Source organism: Triticum aestivum, chromosome 2A (assembly GCF_018294505.1).
Source record: "Triticum aestivum cultivar Chinese Spring chromosome 2A, IWGSC CS RefSeq v2.1, whole genome shotgun sequence".
NCBI classification, from domain to species: domain Eukaryota; kingdom Viridiplantae; phylum Streptophyta; class Magnoliopsida; order Poales; family Poaceae; genus Triticum; species Triticum aestivum.
The window spans coordinates 40,449,442-40,466,769 of NC_057797.1; the positions used below are offsets into that span (position 1 = coordinate 40,449,442).

General features: G+C 46.7%; 1 protein-coding gene across 1 annotated transcript; it reads left to right on the forward strand.

Moving 5' to 3' along the window:
• The first annotated feature begins 6 nt into the window (after window positions 1-6).
• LOC123184569 (protein trichome birefringence-like 42) lies at window positions 7-985 on the forward strand. The gene is made up of 4 exons (XM_044596665.1): window positions 7-81; window positions 242-423; window positions 500-655; window positions 763-985. Exons 1-4 carry the CDS (start codon window positions 79-81, stop codon window positions 848-850), a joined length of 429 nt encoding a protein of 142 aa, XP_044452600.1. The 5' UTR covers window positions 7-78; the 3' UTR covers window positions 851-985.
• The last annotated feature ends 16,343 nt before the right edge of the window (window positions 986-17,328 follow it).

Sequence of the window (17,328 nt, forward strand, 5' to 3'; positions counted from 1 at the left end):
ATCCTCTACACGGCGCTGCCCGACCGCTCGCGGGCGCGCGTCCACCACGCCAGCTCCGAGCACAAGATCTTCCGCGCCATGGTACTCACGCCTTTTCTTGAGAAATACTACTCCTACTTCAGAAACAGAGTGCCCCCAGATGCATGCTCCGTTTCCAAATTATTTGTTTGAAATTCATGTTGCTACAATAGAGCTTACACAAAATTATTTGAAATAAAAATAGGGAAAATACATGTTGCAGGATTACAATTGCTCGGTGGAGTTCTTCTGGAGCCCGTTCCTGGTGCAGCTTGAGACCAAGCCGGACCGGACCAAGGTGCTCAAGCTAGACCAGCTCCCAGCCATGCTTCAGCAGGTGATCGGGGCAGACGTCCTCGTCTTCAACACCGGCCACTGGTGGACACACACCGGCAAGCTCAGGGCGTAAGTCCATCTCCGCTCGTATATATTTCATCCCCTTTTCCAGCGGCCGGCGAGCTGATTATTTCACTGACTGCAGCTGGGATCACCTGGAGAGAAACGGGATGCTGGTCAAGATGGAAGGAGAGGAGGCATTCAGCAGAGCGCTGAGGACATGGGCGAGATGGGTGGATCACAACGTGGAGCAGACCAGAACCAGAGTCTTCTTCCGAAGCGTCTCGCCTGAACACAAGGGGTACGCACATTTCTTTCTGCCAAACTATAGCATAACAAAAATTCAGGCATTACCGACTGACTGAACCTCCTAACATACATACAACGCTGGTACTACAATGTATGCAGCGCGAACTGGTGCTACAATCATTATGCAACTCCCTTTTGCCGGAGGAACACTTTGTGTGCTACCAAACGTCACAACATAACTGGGTGATTATAAAGGAGCTCTACAGGTGTCTCCAAAGGTAAATGTTGGGTTGGCGTATTTCGAGATTAGGATTTGTCACTCCGATTGTCGGAGAGGTATCTCTGGGCCCTCTCGGTAATGCACATCACATAAGCCTTGCAAGCATTGCAACTAATGAGTTAGTTGCGAAATGATGTATTACAAAACGAGTAAAGAGACTTGCCGGTAACGAGATTAAACTAGGTATTGAGATACCGACGATCGAATCTCAGGCAAGTAACATACCGATGACAAAGGGAACAATGTATGTTGTTATGCGGTCTGATCGATAAAGATCTTCGTAGAATATGTGGGAGCCAATATGAGCATCCAGGTTTCGCTATTGGTTATTGACCGGAGACATGTCTCGGTCATGTCTACATTGTTCTCGAACCCGTAGGGTCCGCACGCTTAAGGTTTCGATGACAGTTATATTATGAGTTTATGAGTTTTGATGTACCGAAGTTAGTTCGGAGTCCCGGATGTGATCACGGACATGACGAGGAGTCTCGAAATGGTCGAGACATAAAGATTGATATATTGGATGGCTATATTCGGACACCGGAAGTGTTCCAGATGATTTCGGAGAAAACTAGAGTGCCGGAGGGTTACCGGAACCCCCCGGGAGAAGTAATGGGCCTTATGGTCCCTAGTGGAGAGAGAGAGGGGCGGCCAGGGTGGGCCGCGCGCCCCCCTTTCCTTCTTCCTCTCCCCTTTCCTTTCCCCCTCCTAGTAGGAGTGGGAAAGAGGGGAGTCCTACTCCTACTAGGAGGAGGAATCCTCCTCCTTGGCGCGCCCTAGGGCCGGCCGGCCTCCTCCCCATGCTCCTTTATATACGGGGGCAGGGGGCACCCCTAGACACACAAGTTAATCCACGTGATTGTTTTCTTAGCCATGTGCAGTGCCCCCTTCCACCATACTCCTCGATAATATTGTAGCGGTGCTTAGGCGAAGCCCTGCGACGGTAGAACATCAAGATCGTCACCATGCCGTTGTGCTGACGGAACTCTTCCCTGACACTTTGCTGGATTGGAGTCCGGGGATCGTCATCGAGCTGAACGTGTGCTAAAACTCGGAGGTGCCGTAGTTTCGGTGCTTGATCGGTCGGGCCGTGAAGACGTACGACTACATCAACCACGTTGTCATAACGCTTCCGCTGTCGGTCTACGAGGGTACATAGATCACACTCTCCCCTCTCATTGCTATGCATCACCATGATCTTGCGTGTGCGTAGGAAATTTTTTGAAATTACTACGTTCCCCAACAGTGGCATCCAAGCCAGGTTTTTATGTGTTGATGTTATATGCACGAGTAGAACACATGTGAGTTGTGGGCGATATAAGTCATACTGCTTACCAGCATGTCATACTTTGGTTCGGCGGTATTGTTGGATGAAGCGGCCCGGACCGACATTACGCGTACGCTTACACAAGACTGGTTCTACCGACGTGCTTTGCACACAGGTGGCTGGCGGGTGTCAGTTTCTCCAACTTTAGTTGAACCGAGTGTGGCTATGCCCGGTCCTTGCGAAGGTTAAAACAGCACCAACTTGACAAACTATCGTTGTGGTTTTGATGCGTAGGTAAGATTGGTTCTTGCTTAAGCCCATAGAAGCCACGTAAAACTTGCAACAACAAAGTAGAAGACGTCTAACTTGTTTTTGCAGGGCATGTTGTGATGTGATATGGTCAAGACATGATGCTAAATTTTATTGTATGAGATGATCATGTTTTGTAACCGAGTTATCGGCAACTGGCAGGAGCCATATGGTTGTCGCTTTATTGTATGCAATGCAATTGCGCTGTAATGCTTTACTTTATCACTAAGTGGTAGTGATAGTCGTGGAAGCATAATATTGGCGAGACGACAACGATGCTACGATGATGATCAAGGTGTCGCGCCGGTGACAATGGTGATCATGACGGTGCTTCGAAGATGGAGATCACAAGCACAAGATGATGATGGCCATATCATATCACTTATATTGATTGCATGTGATGTTTATCTTTTATGCATCTTATCTTGCTTTGTTTGACGGCAGCATATTAAGATGATCTCTCACTAATTATCAAGATGTGTTCTCCATGAGTATGCACCGTTGCAAAAGTTCTTCGTGCTGAGACACCACGTGATGATCAGGTGTGATAGGATCTACGTTCAAATACAACGGGTGCAAAATAGTTGCACACGCGGAATACTCAGGTTATACTTGACGAGCCAAGCATATACAGATATGGCCTCGGAACACGGAGACCGAAAGGTCGAGCTTGAATCATATAGTAGATATGATCAACATAGTGATGTTCACCAATGAAACTAGTCCATCTCACGTGATGATCGGACATGGTTTAGTTGATTTGGATCACGTGATCACTTAGAGGATTAGAGGGATGTCTATCTAAGTGGGAGTTCTTTAGTAATATGATTAATTGAACTTAAATTTATCATGAACTTAGTACCTAATAGTATCTTGCTTGTTTATGTTTGACTGTAGATAGATGGCCCGTGTTGTTGTTCCGTTGAATTTTAATGTGTTCCTTGAGAAAGCAAAGTTGAAAGATGATGGTAGCAATTACATGGAGTGGGTCCGTAACTTGAGGATTATCCTCATTGCTGCACAGAAGAATTATGTCCTGGAAGCACCGCTGGGTGCCAGGCCTGCTACTGGAGCAACACCAGATGTTATGAACGTCTGGCAGAGCAAAGCTGATGACTACTCGATAGTTCAGTGTGCCATGCTTTACGGCTTAGAATCAGGACTTCAACGACATTTTGAACGTCATGGAGCATATGAGATGTTCCAGGAGTTGAAGTTAATATTTCAAGCAAATGCCCGGATTGAGAGATATAAAGTCTCCAATAAGTTCTATAGCTGCAAGATGGAGGAGAACAGTTCTGTCAGTGAGCATATACTCAAAATGTCTGGGTATAATAATCACTTGATTCAATTGGGAGTTAATCTTCCAGATGATTGCATCATTGACAGAATTCTCCAATCACTGCCACCTAGCTACAAGAGCTTCGTGATGAACTATAATATGCAAGGGATGAATAAGACTATTCCTGAGCTCTTCGCAATGCTGAAAGTTGCGGATGTAGAAATCAAAAAGGAGCATCAAGTGTTGATGGTCAACAAGACCACTAGTTTCAAGAAAAAGGGCAAAGGGAAGAAGAAGGGGAACTTCAAAAAGAACAGCAAGCAAGTTGCTGCTCAAGAGAAGAAACCCAAATCTGGACCTAAGCCTGAAACTGAGTGCTTCTACTGCAAGCAGACTGGTCACTGGAAGCGGAACTGCCCGAAGTATTTGGCGGATAAGAAGGATGGCAAGGTGAACAAAGGTATATGCGATATACATGTTATTGATGTGTACCTTACTAATGCTCACAGTAGCACCTGGGTATTTGATACTGGTTCTGTTGCTAACATTTGCAACTCGAAACAGGGACAACGGATTAAGCGAAGATTGGCTAAGGACAAGGTGATGATGCGCGTGGGAAATGGTTCCAAAGTCGATGTGATCGCGGTCGGCACGCTACCTCTACATCTACCTTCGGGATTAGTATTAGACCTAAATAATTGTTATTTGGTGCCAGGGTTGAGCATGAACATTATATCTGGATCTTGTTTGATGCGAGACGGCTATTCATTTAAACCAGAGAATAATGGTTGTTCTATTTATATGAGTAATATCTTTTATGGTCATGCACCCATGAAGAATGGTTTATTCTTATTAAATCTTGATAGTAGTGACACACATATTCATAATATTGAAGCCAAAAGATGCAGAGTTGATAATGATAGTGCAACTTATTTGTGGCACTGCCGTTTAGGTCATATCGGTATAAAGCGCATGAAGAAACTCCATACTCATGGACTTTTGGAACCACTTGATTATGAATCACTTGGTACTTGCGAACTGTGCCTTAAGGGTAAGATGACAAAAACACCGTTCTCCGGTACTATGGAGAGAGCAACAGATTTATTAGAAATCATACATACAGATGTATGTGGTCCGATGAATGTTGAGGCTCGTGGTGGATATCGTTATTTTCTCACTTTCACAGATGACTTAAGCAGATATGGGTATATCTACTTAATGAAACATAAGTCTGAAACATTTGAAAAGTTCAAAGAATTTCAGAGTGAAGTTGAAAATCATCGTAACAAGAAAATAAAATTCCTACGATCTGATCGTGGAGGAGAATATTTGAGTTACGAGTTTGGTGTAAATTTGAAACAATGCGGAATAGTTTCGCAACTCATGCCACCCGGAACACCACAGCGTAATGGTCTGTCCGAACATCGTAATCGTACTTTACTTAATATGGTACGATTTATGATGGCTCTTACTGATTTACCGCTATCATTTTGGGGTTATGCTCTAGAGACAGGCGCATTCACGTTAAATAGGGCACCATCAAAATCCGTTGAGACGATGCCTTATGAACTGTGGTTTGGCAAGAAACCAAAGTTGTCGTTTCTGAAAGTTTAGGGCTGCAATGCTTATGTGAAAAAATTTCAACCTGATAAGCTCGAACCCAAATCGGATAAATGTGTCTTCATAGGATATCCAAAGGAAACTATTGGATACACCTTCTATCACAGATCCGAAGGCAAGACTTTTGTTGCTAAATTCGGAAACTTTCTAGAGAAGGAGTTTCTCTCGAAAGAAGTGAGTGGGAGGAAAGTAGAACTTGATGAGGTAACTGTACATGCTCCCTTATTGGAAAGTAGTACATCACAGAAACCGGTTTCTATGACACCTACACCAATTAGTGAGGAAGCTAATGATGATGATCATGAAACTTCAGAACAAGATATTACTGAACCTCATAGATCAACCAGAGTAAGATCCGCACCAGAGTGGTACGGTAATCCTGTTCTGGAAGTCATGTTACTAGATCATGATGAACCTACGAACTATGGAGAAGCGATGGTGAGCCCAGATTCCACAAAATGGCTTGAAGCCATGAAATCTGAGATGGGATCCATGTATGAGAACAAAGTGTGGACTTTGGTTGACTTGCCCAAAGATCGGCAAGCAATTGAGAATAAATGGATCTTCAAGAAGAAGACTGACGCTGACGGTAATGATACTGTCTACAAAGCTCGACTTGTCGCAAAAGGTTTTCGACAAGTTCAAGGGATTGACTACGATGAGACCTTCTCACCTATAGCGATGCTTAAGTCTGTCTGAATCATGTTAGCAATTGCCGCATTTTATGATTATGAAATATGGCAAATGGATGTCAAAACTGCATTCTTGAATGGATTTCTGAAAGAAGAGTTGTATATGATGCAGCCGGAAGGTTTTGTCGATCCAAAGGGAGCTAACAAAGTGTGCAAGCTCCAGCGTTTCATTTATGAACTTGTGCAAGCCTTTCGGAGTTGGAATAAACGCTTTGATAGTGTGATCAAAGCATTTGATTTTGTACAGACTTTTGGAGAAGCATTTGGTTCTGTGCTGGTTGGTTGCGTTAATTACAACAGATGTGGTAACATGGTAACATAGTAAACCGTAGAACTCAAATATAGAAGAGCTTTTTGTCCCATGGTAACTTGCAGGGTATTTAGTTATTGCTTTACATAGCCTAACATTGGTTCCTAAGAAGGCACGAGTTCAAAGCCAACACGACGCCGCCCCAATGTGAACTCTGTTAGTGAAAAAAAAGCATTTCAAATTATGATGGTAAAGATAAAATGCATGACTAATGTATGAGGGAGAGCGGTGGACTGGAGGGTAGAATAAACTTTATTTTTCTAGTCTTCTCCATTGCGTCGTTTGATGCAGAATAGACATGTTCTGTTTGACTTGTTCAACTTTGCGGCACAAAGATTCGGGGGCGCGAAACAGTACATGGATTGGCTAGGTGTCCTTGCGGGCGAGCTCGCCGGTGCTGGGGCATCGCCGACTCAAGGGCCGGTCCTATGAGATGCACGATTAACATTTTGGTGTAGTAGAAAAAAAAGAGAATAAAATGGTAAGATATTGATGAGTGGGCCCAGTGGCAAGAAATTCTAGAGGTTATAGGTACAAAAGTTCATTAAAACATTTTTTTAGGTTCATATTGTATTTATATTGAACATGTTTCCTAGATATTTTCACCCACCATGAGAGGTGCATCATTTCACCCACCATGCATTATTTTTTGATTCGTATTTACCTGGTTGATAATAATTATGATCTACACGCTTGTACGAAAGAAGGAAAAATGGCTTTAAATGAAGGTATGCCCCCCCCCCCCGGTCGTGTCTCCTTCCACCAGAATCTCCGCTTTGCACCTTTCCCATGATTCATTCTGTTTCCACTCACACTCAGTTGTGATCCCCTAAAAAAGGTAACTCACACCCAGTCGATCTCGATGTGTTTATCCAACAGCTGCAGTTGTGTAGTTGTGTTTAATAAGGCAAGATGAGTCAAGGCATTTTAAAGTCACCTCTGGAAACTCCTCGCGCCACTGAATTTCCTGTTGTTGAGTCGGCTGATGATACCTTATCAGTAACATCACATATCAAGGCAAAATGAGTCTACAACGTAATAAATAAAGTGTTTCATGACACCACATATATGTTACTCCTCACTGTAGAGGTAATAAGATAGATTAGTAACATATGCATGTTACTAGTCTAAGTTACTCCCCACTAACCACTGTGGCTAGTCTTAGATCTTCTTTAAGCACACTTCAGGCAGACGATTCATTTGTATTAAACCCTTACTTCTGGCCAGCTTGTTGTTTCTCTTTGAGTCTCATCAATGAAAGATGTTATCTGCCAGTTTTCAAACTTTCTTGTTTTCCTCAACAAACAAACTCATGGATAGCTTGTCCAAGTGCTCTTTGCTCTCATCCCATCACCATAATCCTTCGGAAACTTTATTTTCGTCCTCTCCCACAAACTGTAGTTTAGTATTGCATATTTGAACACTCTCTTGCCAAACTCACTTGGGTGGGTGGTAGCAAAGACGGTCGCTAGGGAGAGGAGGGACATGGTTCGGGGGATGTGCGCATGCGTGTGCGAGAGAGAGAGAGAGAGAGAGAGAGAGAAGAGAGAGAGAGAGAGAGAGAGAGAGAGAGAGAGAGAGAGAGAGAAGGGCAGCCCATGTTGACTCCTCGAGTCAATGAGCTCATTGGATCAATTGACTAGGCAATCAACCGAGCCCCTGGTTGTGTAATTAATGGTGTGGCAGGTTGGAGGGTGAGCAGTAACATGTTTTGGAGTTGATGGTTGAATCGTGAATAAAGCGGTAAGTCGTGGGTTCAAAGTTTGCCTTCTCTCTTTGAATAACTTTGCTCCACTACTACAAAAGATGGGTGATTCAAATATTTGTGAAAACAAAAGTGTAAGATAACCAGTGGGACAAACAGATTGTGCCATGGTCCCGACCATTGCCCTGTTTAAAAAATGACATACTTCCTCTGTGTCTTAAGTCAAACATCTTTAAGGGCCTCTTTGATTCACAGGATTTTGAAAATGTAGGAATAAGAAAAGTATAGGATTGCAATGGTATGTCAACTTGAATTCTATAGGATTAGCAAAGAGTGTTTGATGCCACATGAAAAACAAAGGAATTGTAAAAAAAGGTTGGAGTGGATGTTAGATTTCCTATGAAATGTAGTGCAAAAGATTCCATAGAATAAATTCCTATGGGATCAAATCCTATGAATCAAAGGGCCGACATAGGAAAAATTCCTAAGGATTTCAATCCTCGAAAAATCCTAAAGAATTCCTTTGAATCAAAGGAGCCCTAAGTTTGATTATATCTATAAAAAACAGTTTTTCTAAAGCACATCTAGATGTGTCATAAGTAATGCACATTTAAATCCTATATCATTGATCTTACACGAAGATTCGTGTGGGTGTGTTCTTTTTTTTTCTTATGCTTGTTTGGGTCAGTTAGATTTATTGTAGAAAATAATTCCATATTATATATGTTTGAGGTTGTAGACATTTTCTTTATAATCTTGGTCAATTTTAAAAACAGCTTGACCGATCAATATATAGTAGACAAAGCTAGATCTTCAAGTATAATTTAGGGTGAGAGATTATTATTTTCTGAAAGAAAAGGCAGAGCAATTTATGCCTTATGCATTTCAAAACAGGTACTCCCTCCGTCAAGGTTTAGAAGGCATAGTTAAATTTGCGTGCGTTTCCACAATAGACAAGGTTTAGGGCGCATTGCATTTATTTCTAGTAGCTAATTAGTACTCCGTATACTATTTCTATATGCATGCGTAGTGTGAATGCTATTTTTAAACCCATCTCACAACCAATAGATAACCACCTAGGTCCTAAAGAATTTCCAAGCGTGCCTTCTAAACCGTGACGGAGGAAGTATGAAACCTGGGTGACCGAGATCAATTACATAAAGGCAATGTTAGCGCTGCACGGAAAATGCAGCTGGCCATTGCCAAGCCATGTTGAACTAGGAACAGAAGAAAAGGAGTGAGAACAAAGATACAAAAGGAGCTACAGGATGGGGAATACGAGAGCGTATCTAAAAATCTCCCTCCACCGAAGCATGATCTGCTGGTCTGCTGAGTTCTTCGCCCGATGTTAGCGCCTGGAGAGAGGTTATGACCATCGCTATATCTTGATGCTTCTTGACACTCGCGATGCGAAATTATGTCCGTCGCTCACCTCAATTAATTACTCTTCTGCAATCATGGATCTCAAGATGAGCACACGCCCATTCAATTTCTCCCATTTCTTTCTTCGTCGTCAATAATGTTCGTCATGTTGTCATCACCGAAGTACCAGCAGTTACCTTTGCACGCACCATAAGGAAGCACACACGGTTTGGAGGTCCCGGTGGCTATATCACACACACATGGCTCGCACCACGGCGGGGCTGCTCTTGTTGCCGACGAACACGGAACAGCCTCCAAGATCCCTCACGGCGTCCCAGCACGGGATGCGCCCAAGGTCGTACCTCAGGACGAAGATCTCGTCCGCAGACATTCTGAAGTACCCGGTCCCCGAGGTGATGTTGCAGCTGTTATTCTGCCACACCTGGTACAGGCTGCCATGGCAGAAGAAGATGTGCTTGGTGGATGTGAGTTTATAGAAGGTGGTCGGGTCAAAATCGCACCTCCACACGAGTGTCAGCTGGTCGTCTTGATAGCCGCGGGGGGTGCGGAGCGCGTGCACGCCCCCGCGTGAGTCGAGGCAGTAGCAGTACAGCTCATGGCCGGCGTCGTAGAAGGCTAGGTCCACAAGGTAGCGGTCGATGATGTCGGTGGTCGTCCACTTCCTGTCCACCTTACCGTCGATGTAGGCCAGCTCGTCCCTGTTGCACAGGGCCACGACGGTCCAGTCGTAGTTCGGGTTCGGCGCGAACACGATCTTGCGTACGCACTCGTCCTCGTGAGCCCTGGGAGCTCAACCTCCTTGCCAGTGCTTGTTCGACGAGGAAGATCCTCCTCCAGCTGCTGGTGCCCATGTCGTTCCAGTGTTCCTGGTCGACGGCGAGGGCGAAGCGTCCGTTGCCCGAGCCAACGACACGGGCGCGGGGCCGTTGGGCGTGGTGGTCGAGCGCGGAGAGCATCGGGTGAGGCTGGAACGAGGGCCGCCGCATCGGGAGTAAGAAGTCGAAAACACCGAGAAGGCGGGCGGGGTCGTGGAGATCGGTGGACACCGTGTGGAGGTGGAACCAGCGCCGCATCGAAAGGGAGAAGACGGAGGCGCTGTAGTTGTCGTGGTCGTTGCCGAGGGAGAGGAGGCCCGCGTAGGACGGCGGCAAGAGGGAGGAGCGCCACGCGTTGCAGACGCCGCGGATGGACGTGTAGTCTCGTAGAGACAGGCCGTCGGCGGCGGCGATGGACACGAGGAGCTCGGCAGGCAGGTGAGCCCAGGGCACGGCCGGCGCGGCGCCGGCGTCCCGTACTCCCGTCTCCCTGCACCTGGCCTGGATGAATCGCCAAAGGAACATCTTATTGGATCGGGGAATAATTTGGCCTATTGCTTGTGCATATGTACTCAGCCCCGCAGGGTGTCTGGTCGTGACGGCCACCATCCAATCAGAGATTGCCACGTCATCCATCGCATCAGGTCTCGCTAACGCGAGCACCGAGTCGGACAATGAAGCTTCATGTAATCCGAACCAGGTAGTATTTATCAAAAAAATAATATTGTAATCCTAACCAGGCAATGAAGCTTCAGAGTCCAAACGTTATTATTTTCTTATTACGAGATTCCGGACGTTTCTGTATGGAACTTCAACAAGGATTCATTCACCACGCATGCAACTTAATAATCGCAATCCTGCAACAGGAAGAAGAGTGATTTTTCTGTAATGCATAGAATATATTGAGCCTGCATCCACCGTATCTGTCACTTGTTTGAGATTTGTGCCACGTTTTTAGATTTTGACAAAAAAAATCTTGTTCCAAACTATTGTGTGATTTTTAGTCTTCTTTTTCATGTTTCAAAAAGGGCGTCATATGTGGTGAAACCATCCGTCTCCATGTATCCTTACGTCCGTCACCTCTGGTTGTCCGATCGAAATCCTTTGCATCGTGTGTGTTATTGTGTATGCCCTTATTTTGCAGAAACAGACCATCTCCGACCCATGTTAGGCCTGTGATTCTTTTTTCAGTAAAGAAAAAAAATAGCCTCAGCCAGCTCTCCCAGTTCCCTACTTTCAATCGTTTGTGTACCGGTCCTCATTCACAGCCCTGAATGCATCCCAACTACAACAACAATCGTGATGGCATGCATCACGGAAAATCACCATGACGAAATTCATCTGCCAAGATAATAACCAAACTTTTCACGGCATGCATGTGCAGCTACAGATTGAGGTAAAAGCTTGCAAACTCTAATGAATGAGGAAGAATTTGCTACGCCAAACAAGAAAGCCAGCATTCCTCTATTAGTGAGTTTATTAATGAACATACTTGGACCATGTCGCTTTTAGTTTAGAGTTATGCATAATGATGTTGTTTATGTTTCAGTGCACATCTTTTGCTTTGAGATGTGATGAGAAACTGAAGCCTGATGTAGGGATGATGTGTGAAGGGCTAGAGGTTGTCAAGGAACTCTCAGGGGCCGGTCCTGATATTTCGGAGGCCCGGGGCGAAATTACAAACTGGGGCCCCTACTATAAAGATCAAAATAATAATCTCATTTCTTTTTAGATTCATTTCTTTACCTAACTTATTATTGTCTATTGTTCCAAAATAAAATGAAAATTGTAAATAGTGTATTCCTTTACTTAATTAGACAAATCGAATACCTGATAGACGGCAAACATCAAGACGAAAGGTTTAAAGTTTAAAAGCTTCATTTTCAACAATAAAAGATCATTTACCTACCCGACGGTTACGGGAGTCTGAGTGGCTTTATTATATAACCATGTTTGAATTGAAGTTTTGTGTGTATAGCTGAAACCTTCTTCCAATTTTTAAGTTAAATTTGCAGTCATGATGATTTGGAGAGCGAATGAAAAGAACAACAATCGAACACATAGCAGGCAACTTTTTCAATAGATAAGGCGATTGGTGTTGTGTCGACAAAGTCCAGATTGAAATAAGAAATAGAGCAACGGGCACACGAAATTAAAAAATTGTACTGCATCATATGCGAGACTTTCTAAGATTTGACTGCTGCTGCACTATATGAACGTGACCAAATAGAAAGAGGAGGTTAGGGATGACCTTATAAGTGGGGTGGCTTCGTCTTGCACATGAGAGGCATCTCACGAACGTGGGTCGGCATTGAGCACGAGGATGGCCAGGCGCTTGACCATGGCCCGCTCCAGACTGTTATGGCCGCCGCAGGGCACGCGGAGCACCTGCATGGCCCCACGTGTGTCGAGCAAGTACACCTTGTCGCCTCCGGCAGGGTCGTAGGCCATGTCGAGGAGGCAGTTCGTGTGGGTGATGACATCGACGGTCGTCCACTTGTTGTCCACTTTTCCGTGCATGTAGGCTACCTGGTGGTTGTTGTACAGGGCCACGACGGTCCAGTCGTCGTTCGGTTTCGGCGCGAACACGACCTTTCGTACGCGCTCCTCGTTGTAGTTCCTGGTGGGGGAGACGAGCACGACCTCCTCGCCTGAACGGGGGTCGACGAGGAAGATCATCCTCCTCGTCGAGACGTCGCGTAAAACCCTGCCCGGCCCCTGGGGCCGGTGCCTCTGGTCGACGGCGAGGGCGAAGCGGGCGCCGCATCGGGACGCAAACGAGTGAGGCGATGTGCCGGCCATGGTCGTCGGCGAGGGAAAGGAGGCGGGGTACGTCGCGAGAGCGAGGGCGGAGTGCCACGCGGTGCAGACGCGGCGGAGGCAGGCGTAGTCCGTTACAGACACACGTGTGGCGATGGACACGAGGAGCTCGGTGTGGATGTCGGACCAAGGGGAGCGTCCGGCCGGCGCCATGGCGTGCCGTTCGCTCGCACTTGGTGTGGAGGAATCGAGCATTGTGCTACAGATACGTGTGGAGGAATCGCCATGGCTCGCTCGATCGATCTGCCGTTTGCCTGCACTAGTACGCACTACGCTTTATATAGGGCCCGTGGGATATTTGTCAGTCCGAATCCTAGACGAACTTTGGGGCGTTGAATTTACTACTTACTAGCTCAAGCAAGGCTGCAATCCGACCGAACCTCGCCTCGGACGTTTTTGTTGGAGACGTGTTTCTCGCGCTCTCTCTCTCTCCTTTCGTTTGCACGGCTGGCACTCGTAGAGTACAATCCACGTGCGCGCGTGCGTGCAAAACAGCAATACATACACGGACGGTGCCCGTCGCATGCCTAAACCGATATGGGTTCCCATTGTCGTAAATGCCGTATCAGAGTCGGAATCGGGCAAACTCCGGCAGGCTCCCGATCCCCGATCGATTTCTTTTCTTTCATAAAATCTACATATACGTACGTAAGCAGCAGCTGCATGCCCACGTGAGCGATTTAGCCGACCAACGAGACCCTCGGGATAGCCGACGGGAGAGCAACCATCGAGAGCCGGCGCCGCGATCTCGCTCGATCTCGATCGGGATGGAGGAGGTGTCAGCGCCGATCTCGGCGGACGACCAGCGCCTGCTGCTGCAGCATGCGTCGCCGCTGGCGCAGGAGGACTATGGAGCCTTGGAGTGGTTGACGCGGGAGCCGGTGTGGTCGTCGGGCGTCCCCGAGGAACTCTGGGGACTGCGCTTCTTGGCCCCGCTCGACGGCGATCAGCTGATGACGCAGGATGGCGGCGAGGGCACCACGTCGTCGGAGGTCCCCGAGGAGTTCCGGTGGCTGTTCTTGGCCCCGCCCAACGACGGCGCCGCTGTCGCTCCTCCGCCGCCGTCGCCCTCGGCGGATGCCCAACTCCTGCCGGAGGAGGGAGATTATGATGCCTTGGAGTTGGACCAGTGGATGCACGAGAGTAGCGAGCCGGAGCCGTGGACACCGGAGGAGGAGGATTACGATGCGTTGGACGACGACTAGGTCCAGTAGTCAGTCCAGTATTCGTATATGTGATGCTTTGATCTTATTTTGGTTTAAGATCTGTGATGTATGGAACCGATACTTTACTTACTTGCTTTGATCTTGTTTTTAGGGAAAAAGAAAACCTTCCTTGATCTTATTATAGTTGATTAAAAAGATTTTATTCGTACAAATAGGGAAATTGTGGCTTTTGCATAAGGACAAACAACCGGTTGATTCTGTTCGACTCACCACAAATTCTTATACTTATTACTTTGTTGACTACCCCCTCCGTCCACGAATAAGTAAACATCTATCTTTTGTCCTAAGTCAAAATTCTAAAACTTTGACCAACTTTTTAGGGATAAATAGCAGCATTTATGACACTAAATTAGTATCAGTAGATCCATTTTGAAATGTACTTTCATAATATATTAATCCGATGTCATATATGTTACTACTCTTTTCCATATAATTAGTCAAAAATTTAAAACTTTAACTTGGAATCAAAGGTAGATGTACACTTATTCATGGAGAGAGGGAGTAGACCAGAAAAGTACATATTGCAGCCGGTTTGAAAGAATGGATTCTATGTGATAAGAGCTATTCCAGTCACCCTTTTTACTAAATGATGTGCAAAGCTCAAAGCTCTAAGAGCATCTCTAACAGCGCGGCGCGTTAAAAAAGCTTTTGCAGCGCGTTGTTCGTGAGTTTTTGTGCGGCACGGTGTGCTCGCTCCAGCGGCCATTGCAAATTATAGCACACGCGAGCCGCTTCAGCAGGCGCTGTAAAAAATACTACGCTATGCACACAAAACAAATAGACATAGATAAAAAAAATGATACATAGATATAAAAAAAGTGATACAGAGAAAAAGTGATACATAGACTAAGAAAACGATACATAGATAGTTCATGTAGCATAGATAAATAGTCCGAGGTAAAAACTACGGTGCAACTAAAAACTACTCCGAGTCGTTGTCCTCCTCCTCGCTTGTCGTCTGATGTATTAAGCCACACGTCTTTCCACCGTTCATCGTTGCTAGAGAAGAATGATGCCGCTCTCAGATCGCAGTGCGATATCGCCAGTGCCTTCCGACGATGCCTGTCCGCCCATTCCGCGCGCCACCTTGCCCTCCTCTTCGCCCAGAAGGCATTCTCGTTGGCGACGTCCTCTGGGTGGCGCTGGTGCCGCTCCGCCATGGCTCGCTCGTCCGCCTCGGTGATGAGGAGTCGGCGCTGCCGCCGACGGTGTTTCTGACGGTCGGCGTCAGTTATTAGCCGCGGCGGAGGGGCGACGGCCTGCGCCTGCTCGAAAGTCTAGACGGCCTGGAAGTTCATCAGTTGGCGAGGCCTCTGGAGGCACCACGCCTTCACGTCGTACATGTGGCGGCCTCGTGCGCTGTTTCGAATGTGCCGACGCCGAGGTGGACGTCGCCGGACCGAAATCCCGGCGTAGCGGAGGGGCGCTTGCGGACGTCGCGGTAGCCCGAAGATCCCAGACAGCGCGGCGGCATGGTGGCGCAGCGGTGGCGCGTCGGTGGCGGGGCGAGGAAGCGGGGAGAGAGCACGTGGCAATGTGTCGCACTGCGATATCGCCAGTGCCTTCCGACGACGCCTGTCCGCCCGTTCCACGCGCCACCTTGCCCCCTCTTCGCCCAAAAGGCATTCTCGTTGGCGACGTCCTCTGGGTGGCGCTGGTGCCGCTCGGCCATGGCTCGCTCGTCCGCCTCGGTGATAAGGAGCCGGCGCTGCCGCCGATGGTGTTTCTGACGGTCGGCGTTAGTTATTAGCCGCGGCGGAGGGGCGACGGCCTGCGCCTGCTCGCATGTCTAGACATCCTGGAAGTTCATCAGTTGGCGAGGCCTCTGGAGGCTCCACGCCTTCACGTCGTACATGCGGGCGGCCTCGTGCGCGGTTTCGAATGTGCCGAGGCCGAGATGGACGTCGCCGGACCGAAATCCCGGCGTAGAAGGCGGCGGAGGGGCGCTTGCGGATGCCGCGGTAGCACGAAGATCCCCGACAGCGCGGCGGCATGGTCGCGCGGCGGTGGCGGGGCGAGGAAGCGGGGAGAGAGCACGTGGCAATGTGGATAGCGATGGAAGGCCGCGTGGCAGACGCCGCAACTTATAGATGCGCCAAATCTAGCGCGCGAGCTCCTGCTTTTTCCCGGGCGCACGAGTTTTCCGCCTTCGCTGGAGTGCGCGAAAGCGTCCCACGCGTGATTTTTGCCGCCGCCATTGGAGATGCTCTAAGGAGAGTTAACATGCCATCTGACTACAAAGTCCTCCAGATCACATACTCCCTAACAAACAACAAAAATACTAGTCTAAACTGTGGTTTCGGATCAATCCATGGGTAGGGTTTCTATAGACTCCCTCCGGACGGTTTACAACTACCGCTGGTATTGTGAGCATAACTTTGACCGGTAATTTAAATTTGAGTATACCATTGGAATTATAAACTGCTTGGAATTATCTAGCGTAGTAGTTTCTTGTATTCACCAATAGAGTTTTAATCTGTGGAAATAAGAGGAATCGTATTTAAGGCTGATGGTAGTGGAGAGTACCATACACTAGTATCATGCATAGGATACTAGTGTGTGATACTACTTCCGTAATGCATAGTATTATAAATTAGTATCTTAGGTTATCTTATTAATTGCTATACATGACACACAGTAGTACAACATTTAATATAATACGGTATCATGATATGATATCACAACCTCTATTTCTTTATTTAATTGTATGCCACATCATTTAAAAAGTCTAGTTGGTATGCATGATACCATTTATGATACTTCCGTTACGACCAGCCTAATATTATCTTTGTCGTAACTACATACCATCTTTTAATTGGTGCACGCAAATTTCACCAACTCTGACTTAAAAATTAATACATAAAAAACATTAAGATGGAACACATTAAAACAATATCATTAGATTAGAAGAAGTATGCCTCTAATATGATGATTTAATAGTATATATTTCATCAAAAATCTCGTGAAAACAGTAGGAACGTCTAGTTTTGAATAGTTGGAAATCAGGGGATATTTC